Source organism: Falco biarmicus, chromosome 2 (genome assembly GCF_023638135.1).
Source record: "Falco biarmicus isolate bFalBia1 chromosome 2, bFalBia1.pri, whole genome shotgun sequence".
NCBI lineage: Eukaryota > Metazoa > Chordata > Aves > Falconiformes > Falconidae > Falco > Falco biarmicus.
Window position 1 is genome coordinate 74,003,878 of NC_079289.1, and position 21,812 is coordinate 74,025,689.

At 39.8% G+C, this 21,812-nt stretch overlaps 1 protein-coding gene across 5 annotated transcripts in view; it reads right to left on the minus strand.

Annotated features, from left to right (window-relative positions):
- Nucleotides 1-6,599: 6,599 nt before the first annotated feature.
- LOC130144529 (interleukin-5 receptor subunit alpha-like) overlaps nucleotides 6,600-21,812 on the minus strand; it is a 43,214-nt gene continuing 28,001 nt past the window's right edge. For 4 of the 5 annotated variants that reach the window (XM_056328372.1, XM_056328371.1, XM_056328374.1 and 1 more), the window contains 5 exons: nucleotides 19,268-19,404; nucleotides 14,942-15,086; nucleotides 10,919-11,006; nucleotides 9,278-9,368; nucleotides 6,600-6,895 (listed from right to left, as the gene is read on the minus strand). In XM_056328372.1, coding sequence (XP_056184347.1) covers nucleotides 6,785-6,895; nucleotides 9,278-9,368; nucleotides 10,919-11,006; nucleotides 14,942-15,086; nucleotides 19,268-19,404 — 572 coding nt within the window. In that variant the 3' untranslated portion in view covers nucleotides 6,600-6,784. Of the gene's footprint in view, nucleotides 6,896-9,277; nucleotides 9,369-10,918; nucleotides 11,007-12,232; nucleotides 12,307-14,941; nucleotides 15,087-19,267; nucleotides 19,405-21,812 lie in introns of those variants that run through there. The other variant, XR_008820156.1, reaches the window with a different exon arrangement.

Here is a 21,812-nt window from a genome sequence, read left to right on the forward strand (position 1 = left end):
CAACTAACCCATGGCTCTAGAGCTGAGAGGGAAGTGACCTGTCACTCACCAGTGGGGCGGCCCTGGTACCTCTGTGCTCCCACAAAGCCCAGCAGTGCCCCTCTTTCTGCTGCTGGGAAAGTGGTTTCATCCCCACTTGTACTACAAGTCCCTGTGCTAGCAATATGGCAGGAGATTAACAACAAAAATACCCCAAACAGGTTTTCCTGAAGCCTCTTAATTTCAAATTACCAGGACTAACCTTCCCACCAGGCACAGCCTTTCTCTTTAGCATACACTGTCTTCAAGCTAAAGGAATGCAAAATACACGCCACATATGGGACAGATACTCTGTTACTTTATTCTTTATTGGTTTTCATGAAGAAACAAATTGAGAGATGTAAGGATGCACATGATTTACAATTTTTATATAACCCTGAATGCCTTATACTTCACAGACTTCAGTCAACTAGGGCAGGTTTACAATGCATCAAAGCTGCGTACATTCACAATATAATGAATATATGTTACTGTAAATTCTCCTTAGCCTGCTGAAAGTGGGTGCAATTTTGCTTGTGTCCACCTCTTTCTGTCATTGCCAGATGTTTGAACAGTCCATGGTATATGCATCACTACTTCTTTTTATTAAATGTCCAAAATAGATCAGGGATAAAGCTTCCCCATCGTGTGTGTTTCAAAACATTTTGTTCTATGAAAACCACCCTGTGATTCAAGATGTTACTGAAATTATGTAGGTGGATAAATCCCCTCACCGTACTATCACTGGGAGTCCGGATGAAAAGTTTCCCCACATTAACACAGTTAAGATGAACTGGGTGACTTTATGAAGCCATCCAGTTCTGAGATTTTCTGGGTTTAGATGTTAGCTGAACAGTGTGTCTTGCTGTTCACCTGAAGAGAGAGGTCACTTGGTTTAAACATTAGCAGTAAACTCATTAACCCCTTGGTTGGAAAACATGTACAATGCCTCAGCGGTTCCTCCAGCTGCTCTAAAAATGTGGGTGTAGTTTGTCAGCTGAAGGTCAGTGGCTGGCCTAGACCAGTTGTCCATTTTCTCTCTAGTAGTGCCAGTAGCAGGTGCCTAGAGGAGAAAGTAAGAAGAGGGCAGGTGCATTCTCCCTGTGTCCTGCAATTTATGAGTGGAAGACCATGTAAGCGAGAAGAGTTGCCTCTGTATCTAGCAAGTCTTTGACAGATATTTTTTCATGGTTTTCTTCAGTTTCCTTTTGAACCCATGTACATTTTCAACATATTGTGGCAAGCAGCTCTATAGTTTAAAACTTGGGAAAAGATTTCCCCACATAGTAGACTCTTGCACAAAATGAGGGATGAAATGAGCATCTGTTAGCTATTGTGGTCTAGAATATTTACATAATCACGGCATTTCTCATTTTCTCCATTGGTCAGAAAAACAAATGACAGCCAGAAGCCAAAACAACCTTTAAAATACAATTATTTTTCATATGTATGAATGCAAAGTGGCAGCCTGCTGGATCCAAACTAATTTTGTGAGGTAATGAAAACATAATAATAATGTTGCATGGTCTGGAATACTAATTCTTTTCATTCTTTTCCATCACTTCCATCTCTTCTTTCCTTCTTTGTTAATGTCTTGCTTTGCCTATGTATTATACATGTGTTTATTTATGCTTAGATGTTTTGGATTTACTGCAGCTAGGTAAGTATGACTGTGGGCTTTTCAGAAGCTTTTATAAAATTAAAGGGTGATAATAGGAAAGCTGAGTAAAGCTATGGAAGTTTTGACTTAAAAGTGTTGACTGCTTTACTGGGTCTGTGTCACTCCAAATGTTTTCCTAAACTAAACACCAAAATCATATTCTCTAATTATTTGTCTAGTGGTTAGGATTTTATCACCTGCAAGGTTTCAGGACAACCAGAGGCATGGTGACAGGCTTTATACACAATTAGCATTCAAAACTGTGACCTGGATTTTTTTCCGAGATTACCAAAAAATACAGAGATGTGTATATTCTGATAAGTTGCAGTAACACAGCTCTTAGTGCAACCCAGTACTGCACCAGACACCAAAACATTTTTATCTTCTCAATGTCATCTTTATCTTTAGAGTTCATTTGTAGGAGCCATCTGGTTCCTTTAGATATAAGTAGATCAAGTTGTACCAGTCAGCTAGCATTGGCTATTTAAATGCCAGCAGATAATGCATACAGCTGTAATGGAGAATTACAGGCAGTATGCTGAGACCACAACATGCACCATACACTTGGCTCTGAGGAGTATTGGTGCTCTTTTCCATACAGACAGCGTGTCCTTGACCATGTTCCTTCCACATGCATACACACACAGTCCACACTCACACACTCTTTCTTCATCTGTTTGATACATTTCACTTTGGTGAAACATAACGGTATACAACTACGTGTAAGTTAGATGCTTGCATCCTCCAGCCTCTCCAGTTGATAGCGAGAAGAATAAAATTGTGAATTCAGCCTTCAGCCTAAATAATGCAGCCAGAGATTCTCTGCCCTTGCTCTTGATCAAGGCTGTTTCTGACCAAAACTGATGTTGCTGGCTTTATAATATTGGTCAGAAACTTGATGAGATATGAACTGTGACTTCTTTAACTGTGCTGGAAAAAATCCCAAACACAAAGGCTACACCTGCTAAGCTGTACTTTGGTCAAAGTATCTCATGTCTTCTGGGCAGGGAGAGGCAGAATGAGTAGGTCAAGAAAAGCATGTTTTTCCAATGTGGGCATCTAATTTGAGTCTAATCCTCTCGGATCTAACAAGAAAAAGACGAGCATTCCAGAGGGAAGAGTCATGCTGGCTTAGACACCTGTTCTAGGCTGAAGTGACATGTTAGCTGGAGGTTTTTTCTCAATATTCATGGGCCTTGGCCAGCTCTGATTAGATACCCAACCTTGTGAAGCTAAAATTAGGCGACATGAATCCTGACAAAGCCCAGGTCTTCAATATAGAGGGGATGAACTTTTTTAATTATATCAGTGCAGTTAAAGCAGCAGACCTGCCCCAAGTTAAACCAGTTTGAAAACTTACGGAATATATCTCATTAAAGTAGGTTGGCTGTACGATAGGTGGCAGCAATGGTCAACCTGAGCAGCCTCCATGCAGAGTCCCGAGCGTGAGGGGTGCTTTACCGATTCCCTTCATTCTCTTGCAATTACCCTCCTTTCAAAGAAAAAAGAAGCTGTTGTGCCCTCAGAAGCCACAGTGAGGTACGCCTGGTATCTACATACTCATGATGTTCGGGAAGAAACACAAACCTTGAATACGCCTAGCCCAAGTCCCTCTGTGCTATATGTGTTTGGCAGAAGTGGGAACTTGGAGTTGAAAGCATCAAAGTAGATAGTCTTATCATACCACAGAGCCTGTGATCCAGGCAAAGGGATTTTGACTCCAAAGCCCTCTGCACATGCGTAAGTGGAGAGAAAGAGCAGTCTTTCTATGTGTAACACACTGCCCAGTGTCTCATCAGGTTGTGCCACTTTAATACCAGTCAGTGAAATACTATACACAGGAGCTTCATTCACAGGTAAAGTGAAGGTGAGGGCTTTACTCACAGGAGCAAGCCATAGAATATTTTGGGTTGGAAGGGGTCTTTAAAGTTCTAGTCCAAGCCCACTGTAATGAATAGGGGAATAGGGACATTTTAAATTAGATCAGGTTGCTCAGAGCCCTGTCCAGCCTGACCCTGGAGGTTTCTAGGGATGGGGTATTTACTCTTTCTCGGGGCAACCTGTTCCAGTGTTTCACCACCCTCATTGTAAAAAATTCCTTCCTCATATCTAGTATAAATCTACCTTCTTTTAGTTTAAAACTATTACCCCTTGTCCTATTGCAACAGGTCCTATTAAAACTTTAGTCCTCATCTTTCTTATAAGCCCTCTTTAAATACTGAAAGGCCACAATAAGGTCTCCTTCTCTTCTACAGGCTGAAAACCCCCAAGTTTCTCAGCTTTTCCTCAGAGGAGAGGTGTTCCACCCCTCTGATCATCTTCCTGGCACCCCTCTGGACCCACTCCAACACGTCCATGTCCTTCCCGTGCTGAGGAACCCAGAGGTGGATGCAGTACTCCAGGTGGGGTCTCACGAGAGCAAAGTAGAGGGGGAGAATCGACCTGTTGGCCACACTGCTTTTGATGCACCCCAGGATGCGGTTGGCTTTCTGGGCTGTGAACGCACATTACCAGCTCATGTCCCCCTTTTCATCTATCAGTACCTCCAAGTCCTTCTCCTCAGGGCTGCTCTCAATCCCTTCATCACCCAGCCTGCACTGATACTGAGGATTGCCTCGGCACAGGTGCAGGACCTCACACTTGGCCTTGTTGAACCTCATGAGGTTCACGTGGGCTCACTTCTCAAGCTTGTCCAAGTCCCTCTGGATGTCGTCCCTTCCCTCGGGAGTGTCAGCCCCACCACTCAGCTCAGTGTCATCTGTAGACTTGCTAAGTATTTTATATATACTTAAGTGTTTATTGCCATACTAAGTACAGTACAATTTTGCTTTCAGATAATTTTATTTATTCATGTATATATTGCACATTAATCCACTATTGAAGGACAGATCTAGAACAGATTTAGAACAATATTCTTATTTTAAAGGAAAAAATATTCCATTTTATAAACAAATTGATCAATTTTTTATCAGAAGAGGTCAGATACTAATTTTTTGATTATCAATTTTGCACTTCAGGATTAATTTTCCATACAACTGGTACTATAATTTTTCATTTTATGTGGTATGTCTCTAGTGTATTGACCAAAACTGAGGCCTCTTGTAAGCAAAGCAGTTTTAATCTAAAAGAATTATTCTATTTTCAGGTAAACTAATAAAATTACTTTAATCTATAGGTTCTCTGGTTTTAAAACCTGGCACTGCTTTTGGACTTTAAGCACTGCAAGGCAAAACTATATAAAATACAGTTATATAAAATATATTTTAAGGAACGGTATAATATTCACCGTGGCCTGATTTCACTGTATGAAGTCTGGATTCCAGATGTGTTTGGCCAATGCGTGGTACTTCTCTACCTCAGTTAGCTCACATATGTTCTGATTGTTTCATTATATCAGTTCTATATCCTCAACAAGAAAGGAATCTGTAAGTTCGTGATGCAATGGATTTTAACTGAAGTAGTAATTCTTCCCCCATTTCTTGAGAAAACATGTCTGGACCATGGCTGATGGGATGAACTGCCTTGTCTGCCCACAGAGATAGTGTTTGACCATCCAAGAGGAAAATGAGTATGTTCATTGCGGGTTTTCCCATCTGCACTCAAGACAGAGGAGGAGACATCGCAGGATTTGTCATTACTGAAACTTGATTCAGTACTTGATATCTATCATTTACCTTCTCCCTGGTGATTTCTGTAGGCATTAGACTGGCGTGTGTGGAGGGAAGAGCACTAATGTTCGAAGGTAAGGCCACACTTACCTTCTGTAAAAAATACAATGCGACTAGGTAACACTACGTAGTAAAGTTGACTGGTTTTTCCTGAGGTCGTAAACTTGATTTTATGGCAAACAGAAGTCAGTGATAGTCCTTTTGTTGTTCAGGAATTTCCAGCTTGGGCTTTTGAGATGTTACCAGCCATTCTTAGTATTAAAGGAGAAAGAGTGAAGTCTTCCTCACTGTGGTGAGGGAGACATTTTACCAGAAAAAGCACATTCAAGTGAATCAAAACTCTGCCCATAAGTGTGTCTTATAAACTGAATGTTTCAAAAGCAAAAAAGTTTTTTATTGTCCTCTACAGTAATACAAAAGATGTAATTCAAGTGTAATCAAATATTTTCTTCAACTGGTATTAATTTGAACGTGGACAAACTTTACCAGTAATGAAAGCAAGAGCTTTTTAGGTAGCTTCCAAACCTTCCAGAAAGTTAGGTCCATCATCTATTTTTATTTCCTGCCTACAAAAGAAATCTACAGAAACATCTTCATTGCAAAATCAAGGTCCTATATTCCTTCTCTTGTAGTCAAATAAATACTGTCTCAACTAAGAGTTAAAATAGTCTGCCTTGGTTGTGTACCTCAGAATGAACTGGCACGGCTTATCACCTCATGGAAATAGCAAGAAAGATTTTTTTTAAAAGGAGAGGGGAAAATAAATAGCAATAGTTGGTCGGTTCTGAACTTTAACTTCTCTGAGTTATACCTAAACAATCACAATGCAGCCAAAACCTTTGTTTTCTTTACCTTGTCTGGATTTCTTATTTAACTAACTGCAAAGGACGAAGTCCATCACATTAAGAGACCTTACGTCTTCACACATGAATTTCTGGTTGATGTTTGTTTACACAACACAGTGCCTCAAGAAAGTGATTTTTTTTGGAGCTTTAGAGAAAACTTGTAAGCTTCTGCTGCTATTTCCAGAAACATTCATTACTTCCACTATTTCTCATGGCCACTTTCATCAGATGTTGAATAGCTAATGTGAGATTCTTCAAAGGCATTGATCTACCAGACAGTACTTGGAAGCTGTTGCAGCATTATGAAACACTAACTAACTCCATTTTAACCCAAGTGGACCATATATACTGTCCGAGATGCTGTAATTTTACTGGGCTGAAGATCAGTAATAGAGACAAACTACAAGATACTGCTTTGTCTTTGTGATCCAAAGCTCATTTTAAGAGTTGCATAATGTCAGATAAGCAGTTGCATAATGCTTCACATTACTGAGCTCAAACAAACTCCAGTATCATCTCTTCTGAAATCTGTCAGAACATTGTTCAACTCACAGAAAGGTAACTTGCATGCAGATAAAAACAGCGTATAGTCCCTACAGGTCTTCTAATCCAGATTCCTTCAAACATTTCTGTTGTTGAACATTCTCATCTGGTATGCCCATAGTTACCTCTGAGTTCATCTCCATTTGCATTGACATTTGTTTCTGTTGGATAAAAATTACATTATGAGCAACATCTGCTTTCAATGGTATTACAAATTCTTAATATTGTTACAAGCATGCTGCCTTTTTTGTGTATCTGGGATTGGTACAGATTACTTATTCTGTCATGAACTGGAATACAGAGATCATATGAGTTAATCTCTCAACCTAAAAGTTGTGTACAGGCAAATTTGCTTAGTTGTTCTGAGCCCTAATTTCATTGCTTGTCACCCTCCAGGTTGATATGACCATGTACTTAAAGTTTGTTTCAAAGTCACAGTCTGTCTTTCAGGGGTTATATTTATTTGTTGGATAAAACAGATTATCTCAGCACCATTCTCCATGGTCTTCTTCAGTTTTACAGTATGTCCAAAGCCAAAGTCTTTGCTATTTCAGGTGTCAGCAGTATTTGAGATACTGATATGTTCCACATGTTTTATTCAATTTATCTTTCCTAGAAGTGCCATCAACAGTCACCTCGGCCACTTATAATCACCTAGACAGTAATTACACAGCTATGCTGAGGTCTTCCTGTCAAAGTTGTATTAAGTGTTTGTAACTGTTTGATGACAGAAATCTCTTCTGCCTCTGTTAGTGATATTAAATATATTTTTGTGGTGCTCATTGATTGCTGTGATTTTTTATTTATTATTGAATACAAAGACCTCTAAAGAGCTGTGTATACAGTTCTAGGATGGAAGGAGACACAGAATATAAGTTTGATGGTGATGATTTTATCTTCACATTCTGCCAGTCCATATATGATGACCATAAGGGGTATTAGTAGATAATTTGTGCACCATTATGGATGAAAAAGGCACCAAAGGATTTTTGCACAGAAAAGGTAGTAAATTTGGCACCTTTTGGGTCAAATTCAGTCAAATTATTTTGGCCAATAGCGTCACAGAAATTACTTTGAATCTTGAGAATAACAGACTTGTCTTCAGTCCCATTCTGGAGCTTTTAAGTGTTTGTTTTCTGGGAAGATGACTGTAAAGAAGAAGAGGAACACAGACCGCTCTTGGGAGCCAGCCCAAGGCTTGTGGAATGAACTCCAGGTGCAAATTCAAAACACTTCAATCTTGTCATTTTTAATGTGTTTATATAGCATATGCACATCAGTTTTTCCATAAATTTGTCTCTGAGAAAGTAAAATGGAGCAAAACAAAACAACCCATGCCTCTTGCCTCACAATTCAAATTGTGATTCATGGATTGAGATGGTCCATGGTTGCTGACAGAGTCTGCAGTCATGTAAGTATATTTATACAAAACCCAAAACACAATATTTGAAGGCATACATTTTTCCCCTGGGAGAGAAGATGACATAACAGCTTACACTGGCAGTTGTTGGTCACATTGCTGAATGCACTACTAGAAGACATCTTGATATTGCAGTATAAGTACAATAATAAAGTAGGATAGAGTAAAATTAATAGAAATGCTGCAGAGGATTTCTGAAAAAATATTTTGAGTACATAGGATGGAGAAAATCTTCATTAAAGTTTTATATTTCAGTGGTGTTCCCCCTGAAATAAAACCACAGTTTGGGCACACCTGCACCTTACCTTCTCATCATGTGTTGCAGAGGAACCAGGTGAGAGGCAATTTGACTATGCCTCCTGAAGCACAGATCACTGTGCATCTTCTCATGAGTTATAGGGAGCTAGACCACTACCTGACCAGAGCATTTTTACCTCTAACTCACACAATGACAGATGGCAATAAGAAGCATTGAATATGCCAGCCAAGGAGATTGATTAATGATAGCTAAATATTGCAATTATTTCTTTTCTGTTTTGCTCAGTTGACTAAAGACTTGGAATCTGCCGTGAGAGAAGCTAGCATCTGAACTGACAGCACATCACCTCTTCCAAAGTAAACACCTCTGTACACAGTTTTATCCCACAGCAGGTGCACTGTTGGGGCAGGTTATGTTACATGCATTGTGGAGCCTCCTCTTATTTGCTAAAAGAATGTGCATATTTACTAGAACATAGACAATGACTTGCAGATCTCCACAAAAACTTTCCCTTTGATAACCTGCCCACATGCTTATACATATAATATCTCACAACTGACTGTTCTGCAGAGAATCAGGGTGATTGCTCCTTAAAATGTTGGCTTATTGAGTGTGGATATTCTTAAACAACTGAGACACACCAGGATTTATACTCCCCTGAGGATTTTCGCATCCTGTCTACTGACATCATTGTCCTCCACAAGCTTTCTGTTCTCTTCTGGTTTCACTACAAACATTGTGCATACCTTTTTCCTAGTTTTTCTTAAAAATGGCCTGCTGCTCCAAATGTAATGTTGTACCATTTTGATTGCAAGTAATATCATACATATCAGTGTAGTGAGAGAAAAAAGGCAGTCGTGCTACCTGGTGGTGAGTCTCATCTGCAGCTAACCAAGTTTTGGTATTATCTGAAGGATGTGGAACAGGCATGGTTATAACTTCCAGGCATCTATACCTACAAGACAGTGATACATACAACTATTAAATGTCTACAGGAACAGATCAGTCAAAAACACTTTGTAACAGATATGCCAGTTAGAGTCATCTACCATTTCTGAAGCCATTCTACCCTTTTTTGTTTCAATGCAGACATTTTTCTCAGCTCTTCTTCAGCCTGACTGGCTTTTAGCCTGCTAGAGATTTAAAAGTACCGTATGGCTATGCACAGATGTAATTTCCAAGCAAAGTGAGAGTCTGTGGCACACTAGTGTGCCTACAGATAAAAAAATGACTCCTATATGTGCCTTTCATAATTGAAAATACTACATATAAAGTCTGATAATCAAAGAAACACCAGATGGCAGGGAGCAGGCATAGCACTGGAAACATCTTTTAACTCATTTGCTGAGGTCTAACAGAATTCAGGTTTGAGAGTGAGTGGTGTCTGCACAGAACCATAAAAACATTTTGTTTCATCACAAAGGATTATCTGTTAGTTTTGAGTACTGTGTAAAATTTCCACTGAAAAGATATACCAGCTGAATGGCTCTCTTGAGGCCAGAGTCACTCCTCATTATTTGTCCAGAATATTGTTTTATGTTTAGATGCAGATGGCTTTCAATTACATGTTTTGTTTTCCCAGGGGAAATTTTGTATTCTGTTTTTTTATATTAGCTCTTTCATATCTATCATTCCTTGAGTATTTGTTTACTGAAAGATAGAGCTCATGATAACTTATTTTATCATACTCAGGAACAATATTTAATCATGAATTAAATAATCGATTTACTTTTAGCAGAAGTTCTATTTACATACTGCACCTTCGAAATATCTAGACATCTTGAGTTATCATCCTGTCTTGAACAAGTTCGTTTTGCAGCTGAAGCAAACCTTCTCTGCCATGTCAATAGGAAAGCTATGTAGCCAAGCAGAAAAGTAGTGGCATGGATGCAGCTGGCTGCATTAATTGTTCGTGGGTGTAGGACCACCACTGTTACTTTCCTTTATTAATAGTACTAATAGTTCAGGGCAACAAATTCCCTCCATCTGCCTGAATTGCCTTTTTTACTTACTTATTTCTTGCAAATAATCCATCTTAGAGTAAAAGACTGCTTTCAGTAATACCCATGAATTATGAAATGAAATTGGGCAACATGGCAAATGCAGTTCATCTTTGGCATGATTAACCTTGGTAGCCCTGAATGCAGAGCCTGCAAAAGCATGGGGTAAAGTCACACTGAAGGTAGTAGAGAGGCAGCAGTCAGAGTAAGATGAAAATATGTCATTTATAGTGACATAAATTAGAGTGTGGGACTGGAGCTCCAGGTACTGTGATGGGAGCTGTGAGATGACAGTGATAGATAGGGTTTAGTATCTTACACTAGGTCTTAACCTACAGCACTCCTTTGTTAGAACAATACTCAGAAATGCACAATTAACTGCTTCTTGTAAACATGATTTATCTGAGATCTGTGTTTGACTTTACTCAATTTTATGGTTTCTTTACCCTCACCCTGACTTCTATTCTGCCAGAAATTTATACTACTTTCCAGAAACATACACTACCTTCTGCATGCACATATCAGCAAACCTCCAAGGAAAATCAGGACACAAAACAATGTGAGGCTTAGCACCATGACGTCCACCGTGTTTTCTTAAAAAGAAGAGGGAAAGGTAATGTTAATAATGTGGGAAAAGATAGCTCATAAATGGATGAATTATATATTGACTCATAAATATTGCACTATTCCTGAACTGTCACAAATTTAAATAAGCGTTTTCTGGAGCTTCTTTAGGGGAAACAGGGGCTTCTGACATCAGCACTGTTCCTTCCTCCTCATTTTAGCCCTCAGTTTTGCTGCTGCCTTAATACAGCACTTCCTGTTGCTTTGTCTGTTCCAGTAGACTCCGTTCCCTCTTTTCCCCAGCTTTTGGCTCTCATATACTGGGCATGGCCCATCCTGCCACTGGATGCTTCCATCCAACCTTGACTCTTCTGGATATCAAACCCTCTGCCCATCTGCTATTGACGCTCCTGCTGCTGCCCCAGCTGTTTCTGGATTCCTGGTGTTGCCACCTCCCATCTCCACACACCATGAGGCCCCCACGGCTACTTCCTCACCCCTTCACAGCTGTAACTGGTTTGAGGTAAAATGAAAACAAAAGCTTTTTGTCAAAATATTCCCTCTGCCTCGAGAAGCAACATTTGGTTTTCATTATATTTACCATTTTTTTACCCTGCTAGGCGTAGTCCTAAAGAAATGCCAGCAATACGTATTTATACCGTTCAACAAATACTACTGCTGTGTACCTTGCATTCCCTCCTCCAAAATACCTGAAATACCAAACTACCAATGTCTTTGGCTAACTCAGATACTTCTGACAAGTTTTATCTTTTGTTTAATACCTAGCTTTGGAACCACAAGTAGTGTGCATGGCTTTGAAGTACTTTGAAGAAAAACAGGCAGGAACAGCTCTTAAAATGTTAATAGTCCAAGGCCAGTTAAACAGTGGGTTTAGGATCAATCTAGACCAAATTCAAAGACCAAAAGAGTTGAACAAAAGTTCCTAGTTTGAACCCATCTGCAGTTTAAACTGAGGACATTATGAATTTCCACAAATTTCATATGAAAGCCTGAAAAAACCTCACAAACTTCTGGGCAGAACTGTGTATAAGAATATGCCTTATATTCTGCTAAACTACAAAACTATTCTTTATTCACTTCAAGATGAAAAGGGAGTTTTCCCCTTCTTGTCTTTTGAGGCAAAGGCTCAGAAAACATATTCTGAACAATATTGTGTCTGGATTGTGTTGTAGAAATTCTTTTGTTTGAGGTAATTGTTCTGCATCATTCTGCTAACTCTGTATCACGTACACACCCGGGAGAAGAGGAAGCAGTGGTCTTTGCATCAGCCGAACCACAGAGAGGTTTGCTTCTTTTGATTTCTTACTTCTTGCATTTTGGAAAGGAGGAAGGAAAAGAAGCACATATATCCTTTTAGACAGACCATTTTATGGTGGGTTTTTTTTCAGATGCAAACGCTTAAACTTAGTCACAGACAACAGCAGTTTGAAAACAAAACTAGTGGCTTGGTTTGCAAAAACACAGAACACTTCTGAATTACTATTAACTTCAAAGTGATCTATGAATGCTCAGCAGCTCTAAAAATGACACCAATTATTTCAAGTTTCTATTTATGAATAAAGCTGATTAAACATTTCTTTTCTAGCAGAAAGTTTCTATACTAAACAGTGCAGTTCATTTTAAATTGCTTTTTTTTTCAAGGTCATATGCTAATTCCAATGGAGAATTAATATGTTTCCCATGAGAAAATCAACAAATTCTTTTCATGTCAAAGGAACATTTCAGAACAAATATTTTAGTTATGTTTTGAATTATGTTATTTCATTTTGATGTTTCAGCTTTTTTAAATGGATGCTGAAACATCTCTTAAAATGCATTCATATAGAAATGTAGTACATTTCCTAAAGGAAACATTGGAATACCATGTAGAAGCAAACAAAAAGCAGGTCATTGCATGTTCCTTCAAGACTTCCAGCAGAAAAATTGACATTTGCCAAAACAAAAATACCAAATGGATGTTTTTCCTTTCAGGTTACTCCACAGAAAGATTCAATTCCTTCAATTCACAGTGTTTCTGAAATTAAGTACGTGACTTTCATGGAGTCACCATGAATGATACTACTAATACCAGAGGGTTTTTTAGTCTATGCAGTATTAAAATGTACCTCATAATGTCCACTTATACATGATCCCAATTAGAAGCAGACAAAAATAATTTCAATGGACTACAAAAAAAAAAGTGCCAGAAAATTTTCTCTAAGCATCAAAGGAGATTTTTAAAGTTTACCTGAGCATGTGACCTCTTGAGGTAATGTACTCATAGATTCATTTTATAAAAGCCACCAACCCTTTCTGACTGCAGGAAGGAAGAAGGGCAATTTTTGCATCACATGGACTTGTGTATGTGTGCAGTACGCCCAGGGGTAAATCACCATGCTGCACTGAACACGTGCAGGTATTAGAGCTTACAGGCAATGGCAGTCTTGTCCACTGTAAACTTTTCTGAAGCAGAGGAAACATTCTGTAATTAAACAGTTGAGGGAGAGTCGCAGCTGCTAAGAGCAAGGTTTGGTAGGCTGGGACCAGGATGGGTGACTGTTCCACTCCACTATCTTCTGCTGGTGTGAGGCTGGCTGGGAGTGAGTAAACCTACATTCCTCCACCAGGAAAAGCCCTTCCAATTTCCCCTCCCTCCACTGCCCAAACAACAGATGTGTCTGGCCTGACACCAGGCAGACTCCTCTGCTGGGCATGTTACTGTCCTAGGTGCTCTTTGTCTTCAGTGAGAAGAGAGAAGCATCTCCAAAGGGCAGTTCAAGTCTCTGATGACCTGAAGCATGTTCCCTCTGTCACCACGGTGAACGTGTGCAGCAGCTAGGTTTCTTTCTCCAAACATTTCACAAGTGAAATGCTTTTGAAATTAAATGAATGGATCTGGGCCAACCAAGGTGACAGCTGAGAGATGCCAGCAGAACAGTGGGATGTGGTGAGGCATCTGATAAAGTAGGCAGCCAACATCCTATAAACCCAACAACTGAATTCAATCCATTGCAAAAATAATAATGTCTGGCCTTGAATTTCCTGTGTCTTCGTATAAATAAATATGATCAAAGCTCAGCAGATCAAAAAGATATATTCCAAAAGACACAGTCTGTTCCGTTAAATAAAGATATTTACCTTGTTTTGGTTTACTACCAATAGTATTGTATTTATTTTTTTTTTACATTTCAACGTACAGAGACAAGTCTATGCACCAGTTTCTCTCTATAATATAGCGTCACTCCATTATACTACTTCATCCCCCTTCACCTAACCTGACATCAGGAAGCTGCTGCACGTGGAGGCATTTTTCTCATCATGGAAAGCACAAGTTTCCCTTGTTAGCACATGAATGTTAAAATCTAGTTATAGGAGGTGAAGGGAAAGTATTACAAGGCTCTTGTTTAATTTGTTCTGAAGTGAGCTGTAGGTACCAGATCATGTATGTTCAAATGACAGCTAAACCATTTCCTACCTCTGTTAGATAAGAAATTATTCCCCTGATGTAGTAAAAGAAATGGTAGATTTGGTCCTTAAGGACTATGTGATTTGATTAATGATATGACTTTCGTGGATTTCTTGGCTTACTAACTCCAGTTGAAAGCATTTATGCTTTTATGCTTGGGCTGTCCAAAGCAGTCAGAGGGGTGTCGTGAGTTTTTCAGCTGCTGACTGTTATTGTTTTCTAAAGGCTGGCAAAAGCCAGATGTAATTTACCTCAGGAGAACAGCCCTGTGGTGGGCTGCCTTAGGAGCAAGGGAGTACAACTCATTAGAGTAAGGACTGCCTTTCCCTCCAGCACCTAGAGCTGTGGTGAGCCTGGTGCGTGCCATGGACTTCCAGGTACTGTGAGGTACAATAATACAGCAAGGAGAAAATAGATGCAATAATGAAGAAAATGAATTGAAAGGTAATAAAATATCTAACAATAAGCATTATTAAAAGCAAATACACGATAACTTACCATCATGAATAAACACGGGTTCACTCCATTCACTCCAAATCTTGTTTCTCATGCATATCTCTTTCTTCACCCTCACTTGTGCTGCACATTTGTTTGCTGACTTATGAAAAGGATACTTATACTTCTCTGAAGTGACATCTACAATCTATCAAGATAGGTTTAAGGGGTTATTTTAGGTGATTTCATATTGCAGTTCAAACAGATATAAATCTAGGGATGTCAAACACTATTATTTACATCTCTAATCTAGTAGGAAATGATTTTTAGAACAAGTGGTTATGCCCAGACACAATCTGACTGTTACCTGGCATGTGTTAAAGCTCAGAACTGAAAATGAAGGACAGCCTGGAACTGATAAGATGGCAGGAGGTATCAGCTGTAGTAGGACAGTAAGAATTAGAAAACACTGATTCTGCTTTCATTTCTTATCACACCCAGTGTAGGACTAGCACAGTTACTATGAAACTGCAGGTTTCAAGGTTTTGGTGTGGGTAGCATGCTATACTTGCTTGTCTGGTAGAATAAAATCTGGCATTTTTCATCTAGCTGGTGTGGAGGGATGCCCACTGTTTTTGTGGTTATCTTGAAACGTACCAAGCGCATCACTTTAGAAGATCAAGCACACACAAAGAGTGCCAGAGTTTAAAACAGAGCGATCTCTAAATCACTCACCACTTTTGAGAACTGAATGCAACCTCTTTAAATGCTAAGGAAATAATGGGAATTAGCAAAACAGGAAAACAACGTAAAGAATTTCAGTAAGCATTAAACAGCAGTGCAGTGCTAAGAATTTAAAAAGAAACAAAAAAGAAAGCAGGAGAGGAAACTCCTGCTTATAAGATTAAAAATGTTAGGAAGTTGCAAAGTAGAAAGGATGCATCTCAGACACAGAGGAGCCCAGAATCTTTGCCTCTTTGGTGTTAGGAAAGCACAGCGAGGCAGTACTATAAGGCCAACTTTCAAAAAAGGTGATCTGCTCTCCTCATGCTGACTGCTGTGATGTGGATTTAACCCTGTGTACCATGCCATTTATTTTTCTTCATTCACATTCTTGAAGAACTTTCCAGGTTGGGTGCTAAAAATAGGCTTACAAATTCACATGATAAGGTTTTCAAAAGTAAGTAAAAATGGGGGAAAGTCCTTGGTCTTTCTAAAGCAAACTGCAAACGAATACATGGGTTAAGTTCTAACCAAGCGCTGCACCTGAAAATTTCTTCCTAAGGGACGAATAATAAGCTTATGTCATCATAGGAAATTTCTGAAGTTCAGAACTGAAAGATTCCTTATAAGATTATGTAGGTGACGTTCTGGCAGACATGGTGTGCAGCAACTTTCAGTCATCTACCCAAAGCATTCGTGGAGGATGTCTAATCTGTTGTTGGTAACTCTATACATAGCCATTCCCAAGCAGTCTCAGAGACCTTTTCCTGTGCTAGGCTTTCCTTGGAATTAGGACACCTTTCCTAACTGTTACCCTACATTGCTTTCAGTCTAGCCAGTCACTTTTTATCCTATGCACAAGTTGAATCCCTATGCTTTTTTACCTACCAGAAGATTGTTAATACAAGTTACGTTCCTTTCCTCCAGACCATGTCCCTCGGTTTTCCACTCCTACAGTACGTTTTCAAAGCTTACGCTCTTTTTGACAACTCTCAGTGTTCTCTGAACATTTTTCCAGCATATTTATATTTTGCAGTAGTGGCCAAAGCACAATTTGAAACTTAGATGAAATTCAGCAGCCGGAAGGATGAATTAGTCACAGCCTACATCTTACATGTGATGTGCCTGTCAAACATACTCGAATAATATTTGACCTTTATAGAAGAACATGGAGTGATTGACTCAGTTTATGATTCAGTGTAATCCACAGACCTATTTTCTTCTGCATTGCTGCCTAAATGTTAATTCCTTATTTTGTGTTTGCACATTTGACTTATACTGTGCAATCATAGGATTTTCCTTACTACTGAATTTTGGCTTGTTGATTTCAAACTTACCCAACATTCTAAACTCGTTTCCCACGGTACTTGGCAACCCTTCCCAGATTCCAGTCACCTGCAGACTTAACTGCCTATTTTTAAGCTTTATCAACCTGGATCACAGCATTATTATTTGTGTGAGTAAATATTCAGTAATTCATCTCTTCGGGTACTCAGAATAAACAAATATAGACTTGTATATTTTAATCATTACACTCTTACTTGTTCTTCAACAACTATCTACAAGCCTGCTTACCGATATGCTAATACTTCAACTCATTAAGTGTCTGTGACAGTGATTAAGACCTTGCTTTGATCAGGAAACAGAATGTCAGCTTGCACTGTTATTCTCCCTTCTGTGTCTCCCATAATACTGCTGCAGTTTTCTTCCTTGTTGCCGCCCATACACACTCCCATCCCCCATTTTGTGCTTCTTGGCTAGGTAAGTACCATTTTAATCATTACTGGCTTTGATGCTGATTCTCCTCAAATCTACCTTAAAACTCTCCTTATTTAGCTGGTGCCTTGTACACCATTTTTGTTGTTGCTGCAGCTGCCTCTCTCCTGCCTTCCCAAACCATTCCATCTGTGGGAAAAAAACCAAACAAACATGTTTTTCCACTGCTGTAGGTGTTTACTCACTTCTGTGCCCCAATGATTTTTCTTTGCTTTCCTCTCCTACATTTATGTCCTGCAGATGCACACAAAGCAGAGTAGCAGCCTTATAAGACAAGGAAAATAAAAGAGGTTTATTCCCTTTAAGTGAGGATGCTGTACTATTTTATGTATTTGACATTTCTTTCCAGAGAGTGGAAGGTATTAGGAAGCTAGAAACAGAGGCTGCAGTTGCCATATGAACACTGTGGATTGTAGGACGCCCTGTTCACCTTGGGCACAGCCCAGCGATGCAGTGGGAGGGGACCCCTTCCTTATTCCTGGCCCTCTCCGTTTCCACCTGCCTTGCTCTGAGTCTTGCATCAGGAAGGAAACGTGTGTGCATGGGCAGGAAGTGATCCGAACGGCTCCAGCACATTGTTGAACAGGATGCGAAGGATCCAGCATGAACCTCCCTTGCTCCGTCTGCTCACTGCCTTTAGTAATTAGGAGCTTTGTGAATGGACAGGCACAGGCTCCTGCATGTCTCTAGCAGGGGCTTTGAAGTATTAGACTTGGAAATGCTTTAGGGAATGATAATTATTGGCAGAGGTGGTCTAGAAAAAGGCTACCTGTCTGTCTGCTGGAAAAAACCCAGAGAGGACTGGGAAGCTTTGGCCAGTACTTATACAGAACTGAGCTCCTTTTCCACATGATGTAACAAGGGAACGTGGGAAGAGCCAGCCTGTTCTGGAAGCTGCCTAGCAGGATTAGCACTGTGTCTGAATTAATAAACCCTGCTTTAATTTATGAAGAAAATTTCAGGTGATTAATAACATGTCTACCTCATTGCACTTTTCTTTACTGTGTCTAACAAAGACTGGATACATATCAATCTAGTTATATGTTCTTTTGGGGTTTAATTGTCTTTTAAATGTTTGCAACCAGCTTAGATAAGCCTTTTATTTTTAAAATACTGTGCACTGACTGAGGTGTGTGTTAGCTCAGATTTAGTTAGACAAAAACACAGCTTCAAAGACAGCTTGAATGAAAATACCAAAGATTCAGAAAACTCACATTCCAATACACATCTGAATTTCATACTTAGCATATTTTGAATTCAGTGCTTGGCTTACTGCTCTTTGGGAGTTCAAATAAGAATCTGCATGAAAACTTTTCAGCTTTTATTTCCAGGTAATTTTAAAATGCCACAATGCCAGGTGGTATTTAGTTACTGTACTGCATAACCTAAACTACAACACTTTTCTATTTCTTGCTGGTAAGGCTAAGAGAAGCTGCTGATACACCATGAAAGATTTTTAAATATATATTATGCATGCAAACTACAGGGGTGATTCTCTTAGTGATGTATGTACAAATAACCACAATAACGTGTGGGGTTTTTTTCTTAAAAACATTATCAAAGTAGCTGCTAAACTTTTCTTTTTATCAATACTCCTTTTCCTATAACAAAAAGTCAATAATCTATGTGATACTAATGTACACTTCAAATTCAAGATGACAAGAAAAAAAACAACCGATCCACTTCAATGCAAGCATGACTCTGAAAGACTTCATAAAACATGTTGATTTTCCATTTTTTATAAGATGGGAAAAGTTGGATTATTCATAAAAGACCTTGGGATTTCTTTAAAATATGTTTGAGCTTTAATTCTGTTAAATTTAAGGGATGCCTAGTTTTTTATGGAAGTTGTGTTATACAGCTTAAGTGTATTACCAAAAACCTGATTACCTTACGATCTGTTATTTTCACTTGATACAAAAAGCACTTGCTACTTGCAGAACCAATAGTAGGTGGGGGTTTCCAGTGAATTTTAATACTTCTGTTTTCAAGGGAAACTGAGACATTGATAGGCGGGTTCAGTTTCTCTGAAAAAAAAAAAAAGTACAGAAACACCTTTTGTACCTCATGATCTTTCTCATATTTATGCTGATGCAAAACAAACACAGTGCATTAGTCCTTAAAATACACAGCTGACTCTTTTGAAGCTTATCACACCCAAAGAAATCATACAGTGAGTGACACACTTTCTTTGAAAGTGCTGTTCACTGAGTGGCATCCATTGCTGTCTTAAAAAAAAAAAAAAAAAAAAAAAAAAAAAAAAAAAAAAAAGAGTCTGTTTTTATCCCCATGTATCTTTCTAGGGAAGGTAGCAAGAGTGAGCAGGAGGGGCAGGTCCTTTGAGTTGACTCTCCAGAGTCTGTTTGGGTGTTGAGGAAACCTCTAAGTTGCTACAGGCTCCCTACCATGTAGGATATGTGCCTTGTAGGGTATCCCAAGTCTGCCCATATGTAGAGGAATGAAGCTGGGTTAATTAGCATTGATAATATACAGCTGTGGGCTGGCTTCAGGGGCGGTGGGTTGGCTGATGTAGATAAGGTGCAGCTGTGGCTGGTTCCTGCTAAGTGGTTGGGCAGCTAATGAAGAGAGAGCAGCCGAGAAAGAGAGGGGAGGAAGAAGCAGGGAGAAGAGAGAGAATGTCCTCTGGTATGAGGAGAGACTGGGAAAAGACAGCAGAGGGACTGGTGTGAAGCGTACGATGGTATGAGATGGTAAAAGACTTTATGATGGTATGAGATGGTAAAAGACTTTATGATGGTATGAGATGGTAAAAGACTTTATGATGGTATGAGATGGTAAAAGACTTTATGATGGTATGAGATGGTAAAAGACTTTACGATGGTATGAGATGGTAAAAGACTTTACGATGGTATGAGATGGTAAAAGACTTTACGATGGTATGAGATGGTAAAAGACTTTACGATGGTATGAGATGGTAAAAGACTTTACGATGGTATGAGATGGTAAAAGACTTTACGATGGTATGAGATGGTAAAAGACTTTACGATGGTATGAGATGGTAAAAGACTTTACGATGGTATGAGATGGTAAAAGACTTTACGATGGTATGAGATGGTAAAAGACTTTACGATGGTATGAGATGGTAAAAGACTTTACGATGGTATGAGATGGTAAAAGACTTTACGATGGTATGAGATGGTAAAAGACTTTGTTGCAGTTGGCTAGTATGGAGAGTGCTATGACACCTATAAGCCTGGTAATAGAACTTTGAAAAAAGTGGAATTTTATCTCTCACTGAGGGGTTGCTGAAGGGGTGCCAGCTCCTGGCAGGTTTTATTCAATATATGAAGTTTGCTACAGATGCTTCAGAAATCTGTTTCTCCCCTAAATGAGCAGGCAAGCACATGCTACAAAGGAAGAAAGATGTGCTCAGGAGATTTCTCTGTGATCAGGGTCAGCAGCACCTGGGGCTGACATGGCTGCAACATGGTGTTGGAGAGAAAAAACAGAAGAGACAGAGAGGGTGAGTGGCAGCATTGCAAGTCCATGAAGCTGTTGTGATTCCTCTAGCAGCTGCAGCTGCATGACCCTGTGTCTCTCCGCAGGTGTGTATGTCACACTGGGGTTTACTTTTTGGCTTTTCTTTTTCCTTCCTCTCTTGGAGAAGTCTCCTCTCTTTGAGCAATGGTCCCATAAAGTCAGAAAAAGAATATGATTAGGGCTACCTCAGACTTGTGAAACTGTTCACTTCTGCCCATTGCCAAAGCTGTTGGCAGTGACTAACACCTGCCTTTGAGGGTAGAGACACACCGTGAGCCACGCAAGGTGAGGTGAGTAAGCAGTAAGGGTTTTGGATTTTTTTTGTAGTCACTGAAATACTATTCTCAGAGCATCTCTCCCTTCAGAGTGTATACCAAGAGTAGGGAATATTTACCTTTTGGGCTTTTGTGTCATCTGGACATTTCTTCAGCCCCCCTGCTCTGAAGCCAGGACATGCACGAGTCCTGTTTTGTCAGACCACCTGTGATGTTACTGGAGGGAAGCTTGGACTGCAGGGGCTGGTAACTCACAGCAGGACAGCGGGCCTCCAGGACTGTGCAAAGGCTAGGGCTATACCTAGCTGAAGGCTTTCCCATTTAAGAAGGGGAGCTCAGATACAAATGACCATTTTTCATGTGTGTGACCTGAAGGGTACCTTCTCAGGAGGGAGCAGACAGCCCTGGCTTGCCATGCTGGAGCCTTGTGAGAGTAACCACACTACTTGCAATGTGAAATACATCCCCTGCAGGCATGCTCAGATTTTGCTGTGCCCTACCAAAGCTTGGCAGTGGGCTGGAGAGGGAAGGCAAGGTAAGATGGTTCGTGCCTGGCACTGAGACAGGAGGGGAAGCTGCTGGCTGAACCAGCTGTGGCTGGCATGCACCCCTGATGGCAGCTAAAGATGGCTAAGGGCGAAGAAGGGCAGGGAGGAAAG